The following is a 21,695-nucleotide window of genomic DNA, read 5'->3' as shown; positions in this document are numbered from 1 at the left end:
AGAGGGCTGATTGGACAGAACAAGACATTTGAAGAAGAAAGCAGCATGGGCTTCTTTTTTTTTCACTATTTTCTGACATTTATTGGCAAATGACTGACAGATTAACTGATAATGAAAATAAACATTAGTTACAGCCCCCCAAACAACTCATCTATAAGTACCACACTGTTGTACAAAATTGTTTTGCCAAAAAAAGATGAGGAACAAAGATTAAACAAAGACCCATCAAATATAGAAGCCATTATTTTACCACTTCTATCAAGGAGAATTAGCTCCACGAGGGTGGATTTTGTGTGTTCTTATTGTTTACTTTATGCTTTATAGTTTTACAAAGGCACAAATTCACAGAGACTTGGCCATAGTGTCTGATGTCAACCACAAGTTTCTGAAGGGATGTTTTCAGTCCTGGATTCTTATTTACTGCTCACTATTATTGTTGCCAGCTACTGGAGCCAGAAAATCCACATTTGATTAAAGGGGAGGAAGCCCACTGTGGCAGCCGCTCTGATAGGCTGAGAAATCTGCCCTTTACAAAACATATTCCCACAACATGAGAGTGCTGGCCAAGTATGTTGACACATGCAAGGAATCTGACTGAGGTTGTCAGTAGCTTTTAATATACACAGAGCTGAAAACAAATGTACAGGAACATACAAATACAGCTAAACACAGACAACACAGGTAAACACAGATAAGCAAACAAAAACATAGCTATTATAGGAATGTAGGTATGAAAATAATGTTAAACAACAACAGGAAAACCAACATAAAGTTTCTGCAACTTATATAAGTCTCATTGGTACTATATACTGAACAGGTCTGTGGTCTGATCACTACTGTGCTATACTTTTGCAGAGTGCATGGCAGTGTAAAGAATGGTGAAACAAATGAGTGTATTACAAAACTTTACATACAGAGGTGATTTATGTGCGTCCATTCATAAACAAAGAATGTATACAGTCGGTACATCCTGCTTTGACTTACATTTAACAATAAAGCTGTACCTTCCTCAAGGGAACAATAATTCTCAAAATGAGCAACAGGACACACACTGACACATACACTAGCTCTTGTTCCAGCAAACATTCCCCAGTTCCAGCCTTTCACTTCTGAGGATGTGCTGCTTTTCTTTGTTTAATAGCAAACTCAGTTGGACAAAATGTCCAATTAGAAATCATGATGGACATTTTTTTTCACTATTTTCTGGCCTTTTGTAGACCAAATGATTAATTGAAAAAAATATTAAGCAGAATGATAAATTCAGCTGAAAAGCAGAGATTTTAAAAAATGGAATTCATTACAGTGAGAGATCTTCTGGAGCCAGGGTGTAGAGGAGGTACTATAGCTTAAGTCAGTCAACTTTCTGCCACTGTGGTGGCTGTTTGTAAATGGATGTTTTCTGGAGCCTCATTAAAGTTCTTTACATTTACCTTTTAACTGCATGGGTGGCATGACCTTTATAGGTTCATACATGTGACTCACATGGCAGCTGATTAAATATTTTTTCCGTTAAAGGAGGAACCAGAAATTAATGAAACACTTTAACAGAAAAACAAAACAAAACAAACAACAAAAAAAAAACACCCCAAAAACTCTAAAGTGCTGTGTCATTGTTCTGTTTCTCTTACCCAGCATGGCTCTTTTTTTTCTGCAGAGCTATTCTTTGTCTCAGCCCGCCCCCTTGATTTCCGTCTGTCTGCATATGTTTTAGAGGCCATTAATCGTCCCCTGCACGACAGGCACCCCAGCAGATAATTACGGTCATTAAACCAATTAGGGAGCACATGGAGGGGAGGTTTCAGTCAGGCCCCAAGGCTTCCCTCTCCTGTTCTGCTCTTCCACGACGGCCGAGGTGGTCCGCTGACAACCCTGGCAAAGCCTTAAATAAAGAAGGGAGTGAATTACTTCAGCCCAGCTCTGGATTAATACAATTTCCTGTTGGTGTAGCCTTGAGAGACCTTGCCAACTTTGCTGCAGGCCAAGGAACCAGAGCCATCAGCCAGGAAAAGTCCTCCCCATTTTCACAACCTCTTTTTTTTTGCTGGGTGAAGCAGCCATTTAGGTTGGTGTCATCAAAATATGCTTTCCTCAAAGCTTAGAGAGCTATTTTGGTGCCTCTGTGGCAAAACACAGAAAAAGAGATCAGAAGTGGCAGGAAAGGGAGGGGAGAGTGGTCAATCTGCAGACAGTGGTTTTCAACATGCTCAGTCTATCATGTGATTCTAGAGCTAATATTATGGTTTCATTGTGCCTTGCACGGTGGGAGTTCTGGCAGAATGAGGCCATGATACACATTACATAGAACGATGAACACTTGGTTATTAAGAGAAATGGAACTGAGACTTCCAGTCACTGTCCACATGTGCAGGCAAGCCACAGAAAGTCCCTCACACTCCCTCAGAAAGTCTCAAATGGTTAGTCACGTTGGACAGCAAACCGTTTTGGCGACGTATTTCCCAGCATTCCTTGTGTTGTGCTTGGCACTTGTGTCTCTGAACTCTGCAAAAAAAGCAATCGTGAAAGCCAGAAGAGAACAAGGAGCTCTATACAGGTCTTTGCTGCTGACTTATGAATGACACGTCAGAGCGAAATGTAGATCTTGTAATGACTCCAGAGTATATAAACAAAGAGGAGAACACCAAATCCTGCAGGTTGAAGATAAGATCATGACAAGCACATTACAGTCCAAAAAGAGGGCCCCAGCCAACACTTTCAGCCATTTATTAATGGTGTGCGCTTTATTCATGGGCGCTGGAACCTCCGAAGTTAAAAACTATGGATCAAAGAAAGTAAACAATGAATGAAACATGAGGAACTTTTATCCCACCTCAATTGTAGAGGTGCCCTTCAACATTTTGGGAAATACAGTCTCAGCCAACTTTCCTTCCAAAAGTTGGTTAAGAAGATCAACAGCACTCCCTTATTTATTTGTTAAGTACAGGACTGGAGCAGGAAACCAATTCGCCCCTCGCCTTAGCTTGAAGACTGAAAGCAGGGGGAAACAGGAAACAACAAACACGTCTAAAGCTGATCCATACACAACAAAAATGAAAAAATTACTGCTGTCATTACTGTACTGATTACTGAATTTGCCAGGTTTATTAACTGTGTGCCTGTAAAGTGTAGAGTGATTTCTACTAATACCTTGTGTTCAGTGACTGTATGGAGCAACCAGCGCTATAGCCAAAGACATGCACAGAAGAACTGGGCAGATGGATAAACTGTTGCTCATCAAGAAATTGTTTGCTGTCTGCCTTTATGCTAAGCCAAGATAATGGCCTACCTACTCCAACTCCTCACATGAGCATTATAGACACTTGTCTGACTCTGAAAGAATTACAGATGAATACATTTCTCTCAAAGCGTTGAACTATTACTTCGAAGTAGCTTTTATTTTTTATTATTTTTTCACACAGTGTTTACACATTGTGCTAAAGAATTCCCTACTGTGAGACAGGATTTTGAGCGTTGTCATTAAATAACTGTTCTTTAAAATAAATATGTGTGGCAGGTAGGGCCTGAGGTGTGGAAGCAAGCTGTGAAAATTTGAATCTTAAAAGCAGCTGAATAACTGTGTAATTTATCCATTACTAAATGTGATTTATAGCAGAGAAGTATTTTACGTTGAAAACTAGAAGATTGTTTCAAGTGGAGTAATTTTAGGAACTTGTTTATGAGTATTTATAAGTATCTTTTTACAGTTCACAAATTCAAATAGAAAATTCATGTATTCAATAACAAAAATATTGTATTTAATTTCTATAAATTCAGTCAGGTGAGTTCTTATCTAAAAATTAAAAAAAAAAAAAAATCAAGTTAGTCAGATTGGATTGGTTAAACCTCACACCAAAGATGAAAAATACAAACCTGATCATCCAGGTCTATAAGAACATGTTTAATTTTCACAGCAAAGATTCTGGCATGTCATAGCAGGAAGTCACAGGTGAAAAACATTTAGATTTTCTTAACGATGACTTGATTCCATCAAAGTAAACCAATAAACCATGACAGTGAGGCGTCATGCACAACAGCAGGAGCCTGGAACTAGCTCACTTAAATGGAATGCAGTCCTTACCGTCATCAATCACACCTGTTATGAAAAGTCAGAATCTTGGCTGTGAAAAAGGCCTGTAATCGTTCAAACCTTTGTCCTGCCAGTCAAAAGATCCAAGTATATAATCTACTGAAAACACCAGAGAAAGAACTACTGTGTCTTTGGTATCCTGGATGGTCAAGTTAAAATTTGTCATCTTGATGTTTGGAGTCTGAATTTGACCAATGTAACTTGATTTTTGGACTTGACTTGCACTTTAAGATCAGAATTTGACTAATTTGAAGAAACTCGTATACAGCAATTGCGGTTAAATTCTACTTTCTGCTTTCAGAAAACCTTAGTTTGAATATTGAAATTACAGTATCACAACTGTTATTTTCTTTCATACTGAAGTGACCACTTTGGACACAAACCAGAATAGCGGCACTCCAAAGGCACCAGAAATACTAAACTGCCTGTCTCTCATTATGCCATTCGCCAAACAAGTCTTCATCAGAGCCTCATCAGGGTTGATTTTGTTGCAGCATGTGATCCTACAACCTCAAATACAGCTACTGAAGCCAAACCATGCTGACTTTTCACATAAAACTCTCTGACTCTTGTTGAATTTTTGCTTGGCTCCCATTGGCTGACAGTGGAGAACTTTACTGGGCAGCTTTGAGTGTGAAATGTGGATCTGTGTGAATGTAAAGCAGGGTGGGTCTATAAAAAAGCATGGTGGTCTGTCAGCTTGACCTTGTTAAGGGTTTAAAATATACCTCCAAGAAAATGGTTTTCATCATTTTTCACTTATATCAGGGTAGGAAGGGTCCCACATCAACACACACTGCAACAAAGAGAAGTTAGGATTTCACCAGAAGCTGCATCATTACTCATTTCCAATTACAATCAAAGTAATCACACATGTATTCCATCATAACTTCAGAGTATTAACTAAATACACAATAAATAAAAATGGCAGTATTTGAGAATCATCCAGTGCTGAATGGCATCCAACTCCCTCTTTGCCTCAGGGGACCACAGAAATGACTGCTGCTGAATGTCTGTGGCTTTTCAGTGAGGAGCATTGCTGTGTCTGTGTGTTTGTAGATGTTAAACATTCCTCCTGCTGCTTTTGCTCTTCTCAGCTACTGGTCGAAAAAAACCCCCACAATCTCATTTAATCAAATTCAAGATTCACTTTGTTTGATGGAGGATCTAAACAGACCAGAGATCCAGTCACAGAAAAGAAACAAAAAGAAAGTCAGTTTCATAGACAGTGTGTGAGAATTACACACAGGAACAAACAGATTTACACAACAGCCGGGGTCGAGACTTGTAGAGGGAGATGTAAATTTCTGGCAGCCAAGGAATCGACTTTTCTGCAACATGCGAGGTGAGAGGCAGGAAGTGAGCCTTGGGGGATTAAGGAAGATTTTCTCCTGCTGGGGTGGATTATTGATGGAACACTTTTCAAAACATTTCTTCTTTTATATCACAGACTCTCCAGCTTTGATCATTTGCTTTAACATGTACAAGGAGCTAACAGAAGGTTATGTGAAACAGTACAAGGTTATGATGTTATACTGCATAAGGTACATAATAGTACTGCTGCACTTTTGCCTTTTGACCACCAGAGGTCAGACTGCTCCTTAGCCTGTCCTCTCCTCTGTCAGGACGAGTGGAGCATCTCAGTATGGGACTGAGGGACCTAAAGGAGTCTTTGAAAAGGTTCCAAAGATCATTAAGAATGATCCAGAGGGGTTTCAGAATTCCTTCAGGGGTGAACCAAGTTCCCTGAGCTGTTCTGTGGGTCTCTTGAGGGTTTCAGGGTCCCCACATTGTGTTACAGGGGTCACTGAACATTTTCTAGTAGTCCCTGAGGGTGGTCCAGTGGTCTTAAAAGAGGTTCCAGGATTATTTGAGGGTTTTCCAAGGTTTGTGAAATGTGTTCCTGTTTTTCTTCTTTTCGCAAAGAATTCTTTTAGGGGGCTCAAGAGATATTGGGGGACCCACTTTTCCTGAAGGTATTTTAGGGGGTTTTTTTCAGGGTGTTAAGGGTTCCTTGAGGCAGTTTCAGGGATTCATGAGTGAGTTTCAGTAATGCTCTTTGAAGTTTTGGGGTCTGCTGCAGCTGGCTAATAGTGGGCGATAGGGCGCCGCTCTCCTTGGCCCACACGAAAAACATAAGAGTTTATTTCGCCGTTCCAAGTCTGAATATCATTGTCCAATCAGCAGCCTGAACACCATTGTCCAATCAGCAGCCCATTGGGGAGAGCTTGCCCCAACGTGCTTTCGTCATACGCACTGATGAAGTCACGTGGTCGTCTGATACACGTCGCGCGCATACGCGTCGCGTTCACGTTCAAGATCAACATGGCTAGCATTGCATCTCAACGGAGCAACTCCATCGTGTCATTGCGGGAATTACCATTCTGTCGTCGGAGCAATCAAGATAAAGTGACTATCAAACAATTAGGACTACCCAGACCAATTTTAAATATCAAGCTGGTGTCTTCAAAGGCGGGGAAAACCTACAGCCGCGGATTTTCACGGAGCTGGTATGAGCGGAAAACGTGGCTAGCAGAATGCGAAGTAGCTAACGCGCTGTTCTGCTACTCCTGCGTTCTGATTCACCCGGATGGAAACACAGACACCACCTGGACAACCACGGGTGTCACCGACATCCCCCATCCCTCGGAGAAGGTGAGAAAACATGAAACATCAAAGATGCATATTGACAGCTGCTTGAAACTTTCGTCTTTTGGAAGAGTTAAGACACAGTTGGTTGGGAGCTACATGATAGCTGTGTGTCGTCACAACGATAAGGTGAATAAGAACCGCCATATTCTAGGTCGCGTTATTGAGTGTGTCAGATTCTGTGGCGTGTTTGAGTTAGCCATGCGAGGCAAGGATGAAATTGTTTATTATCTCGTGGCCACGCATTATTTTTTTTTTATCCAATGTCACCAGAGGGGCTCCCTAAAATTGAGCGGTCCAGCAACCCCGGGATTTTTTGTGGACTGGTTGACTTAGTGGCGTCGCTAGAGGTGTTTGAGGAGCACTTAAAAACTGCCTTGTTATTGTACTCTCTAAATGTTGAATTGTAAATAGTTGTATTGATTGCACATTGCCAGCTGAATATCAGTGTATATACTGAATATGCTCTGTGATGATTTGATATTACTATAATTTGAATTTCAATATGGCATCATTCTCTTAAGTGTGTTGCCATGGTTACTGTGATGATGACTATATATAGAGTAAATAGTAGATTATGCCAACATTGACTTAATTCATCGAAACAACTACTGCACCTAAAATAAAATTTTCAGAGGTATAAATGGGGGCAGACTAGTAGATGACAGTGTATCTGTCATCTGGCCACAGTGGAAGTGTTTCATGGTAGAACCAAAATAATTGAACTCAAGAAGTTAACTATGAACCTGATGTAGCTATACAAAAATATTTTACTGTGTGTACAATTCATGTCTGATGCTGCCATCTAGCTAGTGGTTGAACAGGAAATGTGACTAGGAAAACCAAATTATACAATGCAATGTAACATTGTAAAGTGACTGGCTATTTTACCCATTGAACGGGTCATCTTAGCCATCATCGCAACAATTGCGCCCCCTGAGAGATTTGTCAGGAGCCGCCAATGCTCAGCATGTTTGCTAATTGCTAATGTAGTAGTTTTTTCCTACCATGAACATGTTTACCCTCCTTTTTATCTGTATTTCATCTAAAAATCACACCTTTTCATAGTGAAATAAAGCTTTTAAAGACGAAATGAGTAGCTGCAAGAAATAGTTGATAAATTCATCTGAGTTCCTTTTGCTATGTTTAAATCTACTGCTTTGCATCAAATATCTTAGTTTGCTGCCAGAAGTGTTAATCTCAGGTTTAGTAATTTGATCCCTGGCTCTTCCTGTCCACATGTTGACATATACTTGAATGAGATACTGAATCCTAGATTGCTACTGATCCAAGGCAAGTCTCTTGAACGGATGTTTGAATGTGCTGCCAAGGCTGAAAAGCCCTTCATAACTGTAATTAAGAGTAATAGCCTATGATTAATGCATTTTATTCATATTCTCTGTGTTGAGCTAAGGTTAAATGTAAACTAGTCTAACCTGAGGGCAAAAACTGGTCAGGGGAAAATCAAGCCTAATCTACACATCACACAGCTCTTCCTAAATGAGCTGAGATTTCTTTGAGTGTTGACATTAACGTCTGGTGTTTTACTAACTACCTCAGCCCCATCCTCCTCTGTCTATCAGATAATGTTCCTCTGGCCAATTAGTCGAGAAAAAGAGCTCCAAAAGCAGAGAGTGGCTTGGTTGCCGTGGCAACAGGATTTTCCCCAAGATGGAGGCGAGGGCACTGTTGACGCGTGTGATGTCAGCAAAGTCCCAGTTATATTATCCCAGTATTTAAGCCGGGAGGAGTCTGAGGAAAAACAGGACAATAAGGACCAAGGGAGAGTGTGTGTGTGTGTGTGTGTGAGAGTGAGTGAGTGAGTGAGTGAGTGAGAGAGAGTGGCAGAACTAATGAGGTCATAGGAGACAACTAATGATGCATATAAAGATGTGACTTTGTGTTTTAGCAGCTCTGAACTTTATTCAGTGTAAATCAGTGAAAACAAAAAAAATGCATGATTCATTTCATTTTGAGTTTATGGAGCAGAAACACCTAAACCAGAATGACAACATATAAACCATAATATGCACCACAATCTCTTCTTATATGTGAGGTATGAAAAACAAAATTGTTTTGGTCTCAGTACCAAAAGTATATATAAGTTTGGCAGTAGATAGATAGATAGATAGATAATGTCTGAGACTTAAACATTCAATATTAGACAACTGAAACATTGCTTCCAATGAATGTTAATGATATTGCCCAGTAATACACTGTGCATAGCAGTGGCAAGTAGATATTGTTGTGTACTGTAGAGCGAGGTCTTGGACTGTTTGCATTAACTGGAACAGATTTCACATTTTGCACATACAGGTCCACCAATAAGCCCTCCATTCACAATGAGTCTCCTATGTACAGTTGTATGGAGAAAAGGAATAGAGTGGGAGGAGAAAAGAAGAAATAGAGGGGAGGGGATTCAAAATCGTCTGCAAACAGGCATTCATGGTTTCTCCCCGTTCTCTCTCTCTCTCTCTCTCTCTCTCTCTCCCCCCCTCCCCACACTTTGTCTGTGTCGCTCTCTCACCTCTCTCCTCCTATTCAGAGAAGTCAGCCAATGCATCAGCCTACAGCTCATCTGGCATCCACTCTTACTTTTCCCCTCCCTCCATTCCTCACTTCTCTCTGCTCCTCCACTGACTGATACTTCTGCTATAACTGCTACCTTTACTCTTTTTTTCCCCTCCCCTTCTTCCCTTCTACTTTGCGCCGCTCATCCTCCTCATCTTCAAGCCACCATGGTGAACAGATAACCGCCCGACTGTCCTGAGACCATGGGTGCCTGCCTCTGCAAAGGTCACAAAGGTCAGTGTCTGAGTCCACCTGTTTGTGTGTCTGTTTGGAGGCTTGGATCAACCTGCAGGTGCTGCTGACAGGAGCCAACAAACAACTGAGGAGCACAACTGTTTCATAAAGTTACATCATGCTTTCAAGGGATTGTCGAGTGTGTGAAAATCTAGAAAATCACAGTGAATGTTTGATCATTTCATCCTGTGGCTGAATGCAGGGAGAACTGACTGATGTCCCTGAGGTGTCGACAGGAGAGATGAAGGGTAAAGCCACCTGAAACAGATTTGTGGTCCAATAGGCGAGTTTGTGATGCGTATCCAGCATAGGAATAATTAGAATGAAACTGATGGGCAGCACAGATTCAGTCATGAAGGCATTCATTTGAAAACTTATTCGAGTGAATCCGTGGAGATTGCTTTAGAAACAAGACTCGGGGGCGGAAGGTTCATGAGAGGGATTGTGAGGATCAGCGGAGGACAACTGTGGCTTTAGGATATGACAGCTCCATCCAAAGCTCATCTCCAACTTGTCGTGACTTGAAGATGTGACTTGAGTTGCAATTTTCTCTCTCATATTTGCTTTCTGTCACTTGTTTGGGTGAAAATAAGGTAGTGTTTGTTGCATCTCAAAAGCTGCCTGGATAAAATAGCAGTGCCTCAGCTGGCAGCAGGGCCTCTTTAAGGAAGAACACAAGTACAAATCTGTGCTGTCAAAACAAAAGATCAAATAAAATAAAAAGCTCAGGTGTACCAGCTTTCTGTAATACCTCCAAACAACAGTCTTTGTTTGTTTGCTTTTTTATCAGTTCACAACATTTAACATCACATCACATTCTTCAGCCTTAATCTGTGATGCAGTCTGAAAATATTTTGTGAGACAAAGCCTGCTTTTGTTCAGGAAGGGTCCCTTTTAACAAGGTGTAGGGTATTGAGAGCAGCGCTTTCAAGCTGGGAAGAAAGAAGGAAGGCAGCTGTGAGGCTCTACACACACAGATAAGAGATGTGTGTATATGTGTGTGAGTGTGACTGAGTCAGGGTGGGATTTAACCCCACAGGGACAGAGGATTGGTTTAGGAATCATGACAGGGTTTCTTGACATACTAATAGGATCTGATGAGACCAGAGACCAGATACAGCCCTGTGCAGCAGTGTGTGTAAATGTGTGTATGTATGTGTGTGCGCACACGCGTGCATGTGTTTGTATGTGGTGGCGACAATGACTTAAGTAAATAGAAGGTCTCTCCCAAGGGATACCCCAAGTGTGTTTGTATTATTGTGTGCATGTGTGTATCCAGTGACCTTTCTAATGATGTTAATTCTCCATCGCACTGACCCACACTTCATTTCCTCTTCTCATTCACATAAACCTCATCACCGTCAATTATAAAACAAACAGGCAGAGTGTGGGCCAGGGAAAAGTTAAATATACAGAGATGATCTGGTTAAATGACTATGAGGATTCAGTGCTCTCTCTCTCTCTCTCTCATCTTTTATATATGAGCCCCACTTGACCCTTGGACATTTGAGAGAACTGGATTTTGACTTTAAAGAACATGACCCCTGCCTTGAAACACACATATGGACTATGAATCTAAGAAATGTGTTTGGTATGTGTGTGATTCCCTACAGAGCTCCACCTTCCCATGACAGCACTGCAGGACCAGACCGAGGAGGGTCAGGCATCCACTGTCAAGGTTAGTAAAAACTTTTCCTTGTTGGTTATGGCCTGATATTGGCGTTTTCAGTGTGTCTAAATCCCATATGTAGACTGAAAACACCTATTGGCTTTTATGGTGTCCGTTCACCGGATAACAGCTTTCACTGGAGCTAATGTTGAAATTTTCTCAAAATCTGGGAAAACAAAAACTAAACGATTTGCATTCATACTACCATTGGAGTGTAAAAATAAGTTTTTCTGCGATTTTGGGTGAAATGACCCTTTCAGTGTTAGCTGGCACACAGCTCTGGTGCCTGAAAAAAAGTGAAATTTAATGAAGATTTTAAATAGCCCACATTACTGTATCACTTCAATATGATCTGGAGTTCTTTTAACACAAACAGCATGGCTTGGAATTAGCTTGTAATTTAGCTAATTATCTGCCTATGTTCTGTTTACAGCTCAGTGAGATAAGTGTAGCTGTAGACAGGAAGAGTGGCTCCATTTCATGGTTAATCTCTCTCACACATAACGTTCAGCCTCATCCAGGCTCAATCGCACACTCAGGCTTCTGCGGCGAATTTCCTGCTTTCTAATTTCCTGCTTAAACCAAGATGATTGATAAACTAGAAGCTTTTTCTATATAACATCCGCTATTAAATGAATGTCTCCAGCACAAACATATTTTAAAATATATTAAAGGAAGTAAAGCAGGAAGTAAGTAAACTATTAGTTTTGTTACTTGTATTTTTACAGTAGTAGTATTTTTACAGGCTAATGTCATGTAGCTGAAGGTTAGCCTTCACATTAGCATATTACTTCAGAAACTGGTTAAATGTACAGTGAGGGGACTTGAGGGGACTCCACTGTATACAACCACATGTATCAAATTCTTTAGTGTAAGTAGAGGAAAGGGGGCGGCCGTGGCGCAGCAAGTTAAGCAGCTTTGGACTTTGGAGATTGGAGGGTCGCCGGTTCGATTCCTCGACCAAGCACAGTGGATACGCATAATGGATATGGGTGGTGGTGAAGGAGACGTCTGACTTTACTAAAGCTACTAAAGTAGGATTTGTTTGACCATCTGGAGCATACTCTTTTTCATCCCAAGTTTATTTTTTCTATTCACACCCAGTCATTTTATAACCTTTTCATCTGCCAATGTAAGCGGCTTTTCATGGCATTACAAATTAAAATACACATAAAATCTGCCAAACAATGTTTTACAATGATGATTTAATCATACTTTTGTAGATTCAATTACACCAATAACACAATTGTGTGAAAGAATAATTAATTTTGTTTGGTAAAAAAGATGGAAAGACCAAGGAATTCAAATGATGTCCTTGGTTTTGCGGTGACCACACGTCTGGCAGTGAGGCAGCAGTTATTTGATGTGAAAAACAGAAACACCACTAATTTGCCCAAGGTTTTCCCACTTTGGTCATTTTTACATTGAAGTGACTTTTATGCAGAATTGTATTGTCTGTAAAAGTTAATGTGGCGTGGTCACTAGCAGTTTGAAATGGAACAATGCACTGATCTGCAAGCTCGCACTTATTAGAAATCCCATTTCATTCGCACCCTCTTTGAAAAAGCTTGAAGGTTTCACTCTGTCAGGACAAGAATACTAAACCAAGAAATCTATTTGAAGTGCAGTTTCTCTTTCCATTATGATAGCAGCTACTTGGGTATAAACACCATACGGGTTGGAGTTTAAAATACCTTCCTTTTATCGCAGCTCCTTCAGACTGGGTGTGAATGCCACAGGATTTCCACAAATGCTGGCTGTTATTGTCATTATCACCATTTTCCTTAAAAGAAAAAAAGTGGAAAATTTGTTGATTGAGCCATAACACATAAGACTGCCAGAGGAGGATGTATGCAATGTTCTTGTGTGTGCATGTGTGTTGTATGTACACTATATGTGTGTTCGTGCTATTTTTGTCAGTTGAAACCTTAAAACTCTGGTAATTTATATGGTTCAAAAGCTGCTCTTCTCTGAGAATGAGACATCCCTTTTGGGCATGAAACCCATTTAAAACCCATTTAAAACCCATAGAAAATGTCATGAATGCCGTGTCAACAAGCTAAAACTAGAGACCATCTTGTGATGGGATCACATCAGCTGAGACACTGTCATTACTACATTATGACATGGGTACTCAGTATTTATGGCTCACCCCAGACCCATCTTCAGACTTGGCCTTCATTTTGATCTCATCTACTCACGTGTAATGTTTCGTAAGTGTATCTTGCACAGATGTGATGCTGTTGTGGTAACAACATCTGTCCGCAGACAGACATATAAAACACCTGCTAAAGTACTCAAAAGCTCCTCTGTGGTAGTTCCTGCCACAGTAGGTCTCTCCAGGATCACATTCTGCCAAGATGGCACACATACATACACGCAGACTTGCAAGGTGATAACAATACCAGCCCCACTGTTGCGGCTGGTAATAAAGCTATTTTCTCAGTTGCCACCTTGTTCACCTTGTATCAGTGATATTCTCCTTCTTCTTGCTCATCATAGGGTGGTCAGAATCCCTCCAATGGAAATGTGCCAGATAAAACCAACGGCTATGACATCGGCGAGCTGGCCACGTCCTCTTTGATGGGTGAGATTGGACACACAAATATATACACAGAAACATAAATAGGCTTAGTTCTTGTTGTGTTTTATTATGAATCAAACATATGAGACTGGGAAAAAAGCAAGCTGGGGAATTGAATTAGAAACCATGGGAGGCTGGTAATATAATTTCCCTCTTCCCTTATGCCCTCTCTCTCTCACACACACATGTGCTATAACAGAAATATACCCAGGCAGACATAAGTAAACAATCAGGTACAAGTACACACACATTTCTTTTTTCCATTTATTTTCTTCTCCATCTACGACTCCAGCTTCCTCCTCTCTTCATATTGGTGCCTCCTACTCTTTTTTCATCTTCTTTTCCCCATCCTGTGTCTGTCTGCCTCATCTCAACTGCTTCCCTCTCTCTGCGGGAGGTTAATTATCTGAGTTAATGTGTTATGCCTTGCTGAACTTTTCCCTGTGAAAGCTCCTTTATTACGCTGACAGTATAATTATGAAGGCCATGAAAACCTCATGAATATGTTACACAAATACAGACATTCAGGCAGACGGCTGAGAGGCTGACACCTGCTTTGGGAGTGACAGATTCGGTCCAGCAAAAAAATGAAAAAGCTTTTTAACATTTACTCAGACTTAATCACTTGTCAGTCATGACTGACGTCGGCGGAGAAAAGTTCTATAGATTTCAGCAGTCACAAAGTGCAGCTGACAACCTAACTGCTCAAATCAGATCACACTGTGCAAACTTAAATATTAAACAAATACAATCATACGCACATTTCTGATTTTATTCTTCTTGTATGATTGTGTGTTGAAGATAAATCAGGCTGATGTGATTTTATTGACAGTAAATGGCTAAAGCCCTGGTAGTGGCTCCTATAAACTGAGATGTTCATTATTTTCCAGAAATTCAACAGTGTTGGACCAAACAAGCAAGATTCAATTACTGACCATTTTGTTATTCTTACAGCATGGTAGCAGGACTAAACATACAGAGTTATGTTACAGGGAAATAACACTAGTCATAAATCAAACGGGTTTATGGTTATTAAAGTATGAATATGCTTAGCAAAGTTCATGGAGACCCAGTTAGATTATGAGATATTTGCATGTAAAGTTCAAGGGAAAGTTCATGGAGTTAAAATGAAAATGTTCATCCCCTGGGGAGCATGAAGGTTCCCATTAAATATCAGGGCAATTAGATTATGATATCCCCCATGTACAAATATAGAATTTGGCCTGATGGTGGTATTAGAGGAGATTTCAGAGAATCACCAAAAATATTAGCATTAATACTCTGAGGGGCATTAATATTGACAGTAAATTTAGTGATAATCTACTCAGTAGTTGTTGAGATAATCTTCTTTTGGAGAGAGACGGACCGGCTGAGCAATCAGACTCCAAAAATATGCATATGTTGCATTTGGGTTTAGCTCATTAGATGGCAGAGTGCTTCCACACCATAGTCACCACTACAGCTTTGATCGCCTTTGGTTCTTTTTATTGTTTCCATCTGCCACTGCTTTAAATCAACACTTGTCATTTATTAACTGGAAAACAATACTTATAAATTTTACTAATTTTGAGATGTGCTTAAATGTGGTTTTCTAGAATTATTTCCCACATTACTTGGTAAATAACAAAGAGCCAGATACAGCTACTACCTCGCAACAAACAGCAGGAAACCATGCTGCCCAAAATGTAATATATCTCTGTTTTTATAAGCTGACTTATTCCTGACCGCCTCTGGTCATTTTATTAAACTTGTAACCCCCGCTTTACTATAGCAACATGATAAACAAGTCTGAGAAATCCAATCATTTCTGACTGCAACCAGAGAAACGCAGACGATGTGTTGACAAGCTCATCGCCTCAGAAATTCTGGCCGTAGCTGAACTTGTCACAGTCATCACCAGCTATATCAGATTATTTTCACCTGCTGGTTTCTGTTTCAATCAGACTTCTGGTAGTGAATAATACCAAAGTTTAGCAAGTGCACTACTATTGAAAAAGAATAACATCACATACATTCAGCTCTTTCACATTTTAGTTCTGTTTGTAAAAAAACTGGTGTGACAGCTGCAAGTCTCCACACATTGTGTTTTTTCACAGATGATTTGGTTTCCTGAGCTCCACAGGCACCCCTACTAAAACAGACTGTTTGGGGTTCATTAACATAACTGTAGCATTATGTATGATGCCTTTAACCATTTGACTCTATTTTCTTGGCCCTGTTGTTTCCTTTGACATATCTAAACTGAAGTATATGATTTTTTTTAGTTGTGACATTACACAGTAGAGCAGTTCTTAAAGGTTTGTTTGAATTATTCAACTTCATATGTCAAAAAGTTGGAAAAGTACCAATCAATAATCAATGTTCTAACAATGGAGCAAATGACTTTGAAATGCGAATGGGGCTGCTTGTAGTGGTGAGACCAAATCAACTACTGAATCATCACCCGATTCTGAAATTCCCCTCAGCTCTGTGGAGCATTTTACTGTCTTTCAACTCATTGTTTCAGCTTTAGTTCAGTCTTGCTGCTTTTGTCAGCCTTGTTTTGAGGTACAACAGGTAGCAGACAAAGTTAGCTGGTGAATATAGATGAGCATTTATCCAGCGCCAGATATATCCATTGTGAGTTGTTAGAGACCAAAAATAGAGCTAAAAGGAGAGTTAATATCGGTTTTAAATTTGTCAGATTTACAGAAAATAATGTCTTCTTGCCCAGGAAAGTGTACAGATATTCTGTGCCACCGGTGTAATTAATAACAGGAGTTTCCTGAATGTTACATACAGTACTTTTAATGCATATTTAGGTTTTATTCTACCATCTAACTGTGCAACATTTTAGTTTTACTCACCACACAAATCTTTGGCATGCAAAATCTCCCAAACAACATAATGTGCATCAGCCTCCTCAGGAGCTGGCACTGCCTTAAATACTGTTTGTTAGTTGCACTATACCTACGAATCAACAGAAAAACCTCAGTTCTTCACTCTTGGAACACAAACATATTACTGTAATGCAGTGTGTGTTATGCCAACCTAATGTGATTTGGTCTTTTTCACACTGCAGTGCGGACAGTGAGCCCAAAATACCCCCATCTGAAAAGCAAATGGGATTTTCCTGCTGTGTTCACATAACCTAAATAGATGCAACACAACCTCCTCGCCATTGACAAGCAGCCAGAACGGAGCCTCATAACAGAGTTGTCACAGTGTGAATGCAGGGTGAGACAGAAGTGGGTGTTACAGTGCATAACAAAACACATAGTCTGTTGAGCTCAAATGAAAATAACATGTCATGATGTTTTTCTCAGTTTTAATTAGCCCAGGCTGCTGACTCTCGTGGCTTCCTTCTTTTATTTAACTGCATCCATTTCTCACTCTGAAATACTCTCCCTTCCCACTTCTGTTCCTTGTTTTTCTTATCTCCAAGCTCTTTACCCTGTCCTCCTCACTTCCTGGTCTTGACATTTTTCTGCCTTTTTCTCTTGTAATTTCTTAACTTAACCTTTATTCCTCGTTCTTTTTTTCCACCTTTACCTTTTCAACCTTTCCTTAGTTTGGCCTTTTATGTCGTTTATTTTTCCTGTTCTGCAGTAGGACCTAGGTTTGCAGTTTGCCCTTGTCTCTTATGATTAAAAGAAATGATTGTTTTTTTGTAGTTTTGCCCTGTGATTCTGAGGGTTATGAATAACACATTATCGTAGAGATACAAGGACAAAGATAGTGCCAACAGACAGGAGTCCATTTAGGGCAAACAATGCTGCAGATTTAAGGCTTGAATCTGAGTCAGACTTAAGTCACAATAACGAAGACATGAGATTTTACTTGGACTTGACCACTATGAGACTTGACGTACTTAAGACGCCAGAAAAAATAAGTAAACTGTGATGTGCCACAGTTTACGAGACTGTTGTGACTCCATTTGTTCCCCCACTGTGTATTTAATAGTTACATCTATGAGCGAGATGATTCAGCTCTGAACAGTGATCTGTGCTCTTATTTTGTGTTTGGTAACGAGGTATGAGAGAAACTGCAGTCGAGTGAACAGTGTGAAGATTCTACTGTCTGCAGATATCAGGACGACCAGCCTATTTCAGAAACCCAACCAGCAAGAGCAGATCAGCTGGCATACAGACTTTTCCATCAGCTGACACTGACTTTTAAAGTGGAGGGCAGTGCTCTGACTGACTACAGAAACAGATAAACATGAAGATGAGAAAATCTTTATTTTTAGGTTTTTAAGAACTTAATTGAACAAGTACATATCAAGTGAACAACACCCTTGTCTTAATATGCCGGGGGGACTGACTGGGACGCAAATATTTGGTTAGCTTAAAGCTTAAAATAGTTACTGTTATGGTTAAGGCAGGTAAGACCCAAACACAGACTACTAGATGGTTTTTCCTAGAACACAGAGAAAAACTCACTGGAGTAGAACAGGAGCAAAAACCGAAACATTAACGGGAATGAAATAGAAGCAGGAGGAAGCCCAGGGGAACTGAACGGAAGACCTGACAAGGAGTGAAGGGAACACAAGGGAGACAGGGCTAATTGGGAACAGGTGAAACACATCAGGGTGGGGAAGACGATCACAGAAGCGGAAAACACGCAAGGGCAGGAACAGCAACCGACATACAAGGTGAGTAATTTAAAAGTAAAACAGGAAACACCCAAATAAACAAAGGAACCAAACAAAGAGTCACTGAAGGGTCAGATCATCACAGACGTTTTGATAGTTTTTTTTGTGGAGCTAATGTCTGTGGGTACATCGGTAGTTTGAGGTGAATCAACACTTAATGTGCAAACGTTCATTGGTCAAATTCAGGCAAATGAACTGGGGCAAAATAAGACAGCTTGGGAATGAAAATACAGTGAAAGCTGTGTCATTTTTAAAACCAAAAGACCAAAGCTGTTTTGAGTCATTGGTAAAAATGGAAATTATTGTTTTTCATTAAGTTGTAGTGTTATTAAATTAGACTTTATTCAGGGCAGCTTCATACTTTGCAGTAGAAATATTGTCAGTAATAAACAAAATGTGCAATTCTGTCCAAAATCACCTTGGGTGCTGTTACACTCTGATTTTCAATCTTCTCCAGTTTGTTTTCTGAGAAAGTCTTTATCAGAAGGCATCAACTGATATGCCTCTTTTCATGATTCAGGTTATTCAGTAAACGCTCACCTTCCAAATCTGAATTATGCTAAAAATGTGGAATTTTGTCTCAAGGATCACCATCTCATGATTCTTTTCCCTCAGTGTGTCACATTTTTCCATTTCCGTAATACAGTCCCTTGCTGTGGCATTTTTTGTGGACCTTCTCTCCCTTTCATTCACCTACTGTACACCATTTCATGCAGCCTTTCACTTTACCTTTTCCTTAAATTATTCCCCTTTTTCCTCTGCTGCCACACTAACTGTATATCCCACCTTTACAGCCAGGTCACCCTTTATCTAATCCACTTTATCAAGATGTATCCCTCCTCCTCACTTTATTTAGGTCTGGTGGCCACGATAAAGGAGCATATCACCAAGCCGACAGCAATGGCCCAGGGACGCGTTGCTCACCTGATTGAGTGGAAGGGTTGGGGTGGAGGCGGCGAGGCTGGCGGACGTGGGGGCGGTTGGAGCGGGGCCTGCGGTAAAGCAGGAGGAGGCTGGGGGGGGGTGGGGGCCGAACTGCAGGAGGATGAACAGTTCTACTCCCAAATGACGGACGAGATCAAGGAAGCTCGCTTTGCTGCAGGTGAGACAGACAGATAGACTTAATTCGAGAAAAACAAGATGTGATCAGTGGAGATGAAGTGACGCTCATATCCCTCTGAGCAATGGTTTCATTCGATTGCCTTGTGCAGAGGGAGCCTCTACAAAAATCAATAGCCCTTAAGACATCCCGCGACAGTGACTCAAATCTAGTGCACTTATTCGATTTCCCTTTATTTGTGATGGTGGTGGACATGGTGAAGAACAGCAGGGGGTCAACTTCCAAGAAAAGTACCATAAGATGTGTTTGTCTGCCTTTTGTTTTACAGGAGTAGCAGAGCAGTTTGCACTGGCTGAGGCGGCCATGAGTGTGTGGTCGATGAGCGATAACACAGAGCAGCCCTCCACCAGCATACAAGGTTGGTCATACAAAAGGACAGCATGTGTGTCACGGTAGTGTACTGCAAAGTTTGCACATCCCATGAATGTGAATAATGAGCACAGTGATTTCTGCTGAAATAGTCTCTGAATTTGACTGAACTGTAACATCAAAGTCCTTATTTTACCCTGAAGCCCTCTTTTATGTTGGTGATAGAATTGTGAGATAAGACAAATAAGAAAAAAGAAAACAATAATGAGGCAGATAACAGTATTAATTCCTGTTTCACAACACTGTGCAAATATAATTTCTCAAAGATGTGGTTTCAGCATCCTGCCATCACAGAGCAGATCACTAATTAAGATGGCAGCCCTGTTTAAGCAGATGAATCTGTTTAAGCAGATGAATCTGTTTAAGCAGATGAATGTCTCGTGGTGAAATTTATTTATTTAGCCCACGGATGTGAACAAGTTTAGTGACATCATCTTGCAGGCTTCTTGAAATCCAGTTTTTAGCTATCCTTCTGACATGGCTCCAGGGATGGCGACCCATTTGAACAACAGTTTGGCCGAGAATGAAATCACTACACTTTGAAGGAAACTGAAATTGTGTAAACGCATGCAGGGTCTCCAGAGAACGAATGCTGTTTACTTTGATGATGCCATGACTTTTCATCAAGCATCGCTAACAGGTTAAAAATTTCCACAACCAACATTTTGAAAGGATATCTCAGAAATAATGACTATTGGTCATGACCATCCCATGACGATCATGAGTACCCATACTCCTTGTTGTATGTATAGAGTATATAGAATAATGAAGAGCATACAGAAACAGCATTTACATTGGATTTTCAGTAGATTATGTCAGAAAAAAAGTGCATGGTGAGCAGTAGGTAGATAGACAGCAGTAGAGAAATGGCATTTTGTGCAAGTCCAACCAGAACAACCATATAGGTTGTTTGTCCCTACCAAAAATCTCTACAACCTGAGACACCCCAGGTGTCACTGTTTTCCTTTGTGTGGTTCAAATCATTTTTCAGTGTTATAGTGTAGCTTGACTGATACTGTTTTTATTATCCCTCCTCAGCAGCACAGAGCCACTTCTTGTCTCAGTTCCTGCTGGATGGTGGCAGCGTCGGCATTCCCCAGCACTTGTACAGCATCCACGCCCAGACTTATGGGAACAACAGGGCGGCCAACCTGGTCCCTCTGCCACCGGCCAACTCCATTTCCCCAGCGTCAACCACTCAGCAGGACCGAGATCATCCCTTCGAGGACAGAAGCAGTGTGACTGCGGAGGCCGCTGTCCGACACGTAGACAGCAGCTCGTTATCCGAGGATGATGTTTTTTATAACTAGGCTTAATGGGAAAACAAGCCAGAAATCTTGATGGATATTTACAAAATGATCATCACTGAGATGATCACCCTTGAGTCTCAACCACCAGCAATGACAAAATATAGCCGAAGACATCAGTGAGATTTCTCAAGAGAAAATTTCTCAAATAGTTGGTCTGGAAGGGTTTAAGAGCCAAATAGTATTTTCTTCTTGGTTGAGACATATACTTTTGTGAATGTATATAGTTCCACTGTTACATTTTAATTTTTTATTTAATGTACATTGAACACTTTCATATTCTATGTGAACTGAACTGTGAAGAGTCAAAGGATACTGGTGTAAATATCTTGTTATAAAACATAATGCTGTCCAGGTCTGTTTTGATCCCCTTTTCTTTCACATTGACGTATTGAACAGATGTATTTTGTTGTGGGACAATAACATGAAGTCCAACCTACAGAGAGCATATGTCGCCAAAGAAATTAAAAATGTG

The 21,695-nt window shown here is 40.5% G+C and overlaps 1 protein-coding gene across 1 annotated transcript; it reads left to right on the top strand.

Annotated features, from left to right (window-relative positions):
* The first annotated feature begins 9,388 nt into the window (after window positions 1–9,388).
* Window positions 9,389–21,389, top strand: fam131c (family with sequence similarity 131 member C). The gene is made up of 6 exons (XM_041059875.1): window positions 9,389–9,538; window positions 11,152–11,216; window positions 13,710–13,794; window positions 19,281–19,526; window positions 19,813–19,902; window positions 20,952–21,389. The coding sequence occupies exons 1-6, from the start codon at window positions 9,508–9,510 to the stop codon at window positions 21,221–21,223; spliced, it is 789 nt and encodes a 262-aa protein (XP_040915809.1). The 5' UTR covers window positions 9,389–9,507; the 3' UTR covers window positions 21,224–21,389.
* The last annotated feature ends 306 nt before the right edge of the window (window positions 21,390–21,695 follow it).

Source organism: Toxotes jaculatrix, chromosome 2, assembly GCF_017976425.1.
Source record: "Toxotes jaculatrix isolate fToxJac2 chromosome 2, fToxJac2.pri, whole genome shotgun sequence".
Lineage (NCBI taxonomy): Eukaryota > Metazoa > Chordata > Actinopteri > Toxotidae > Toxotes > Toxotes jaculatrix.
The sequence above is the reverse complement of the archived record's forward strand: the minus strand, read 5'-3'. Positions and strand labels throughout refer to the sequence as shown.

Bases quoted from the DNA above. Each gene is read 5' to 3' on its own strand.
- fam131c (XM_041059875.1), top strand. From the start codon at position 9,508: ATGGGTGCCTGCCTCTGCAAAGGTCACAAAG. The intron at 13,795-19,280 runs GTGAGATTGGAC...CACTTTATTTAG, and splicing joins GGCCACGTCCTCTTTGATGG to GTCTGGTGGCCACGATAAAG. The intron at 19,903-20,951 runs GTTGGTCATACA...ATCCCTCCTCAG, and splicing joins GCCCTCCACCAGCATACAAG to CAGCACAGAGCCACTTCTTG.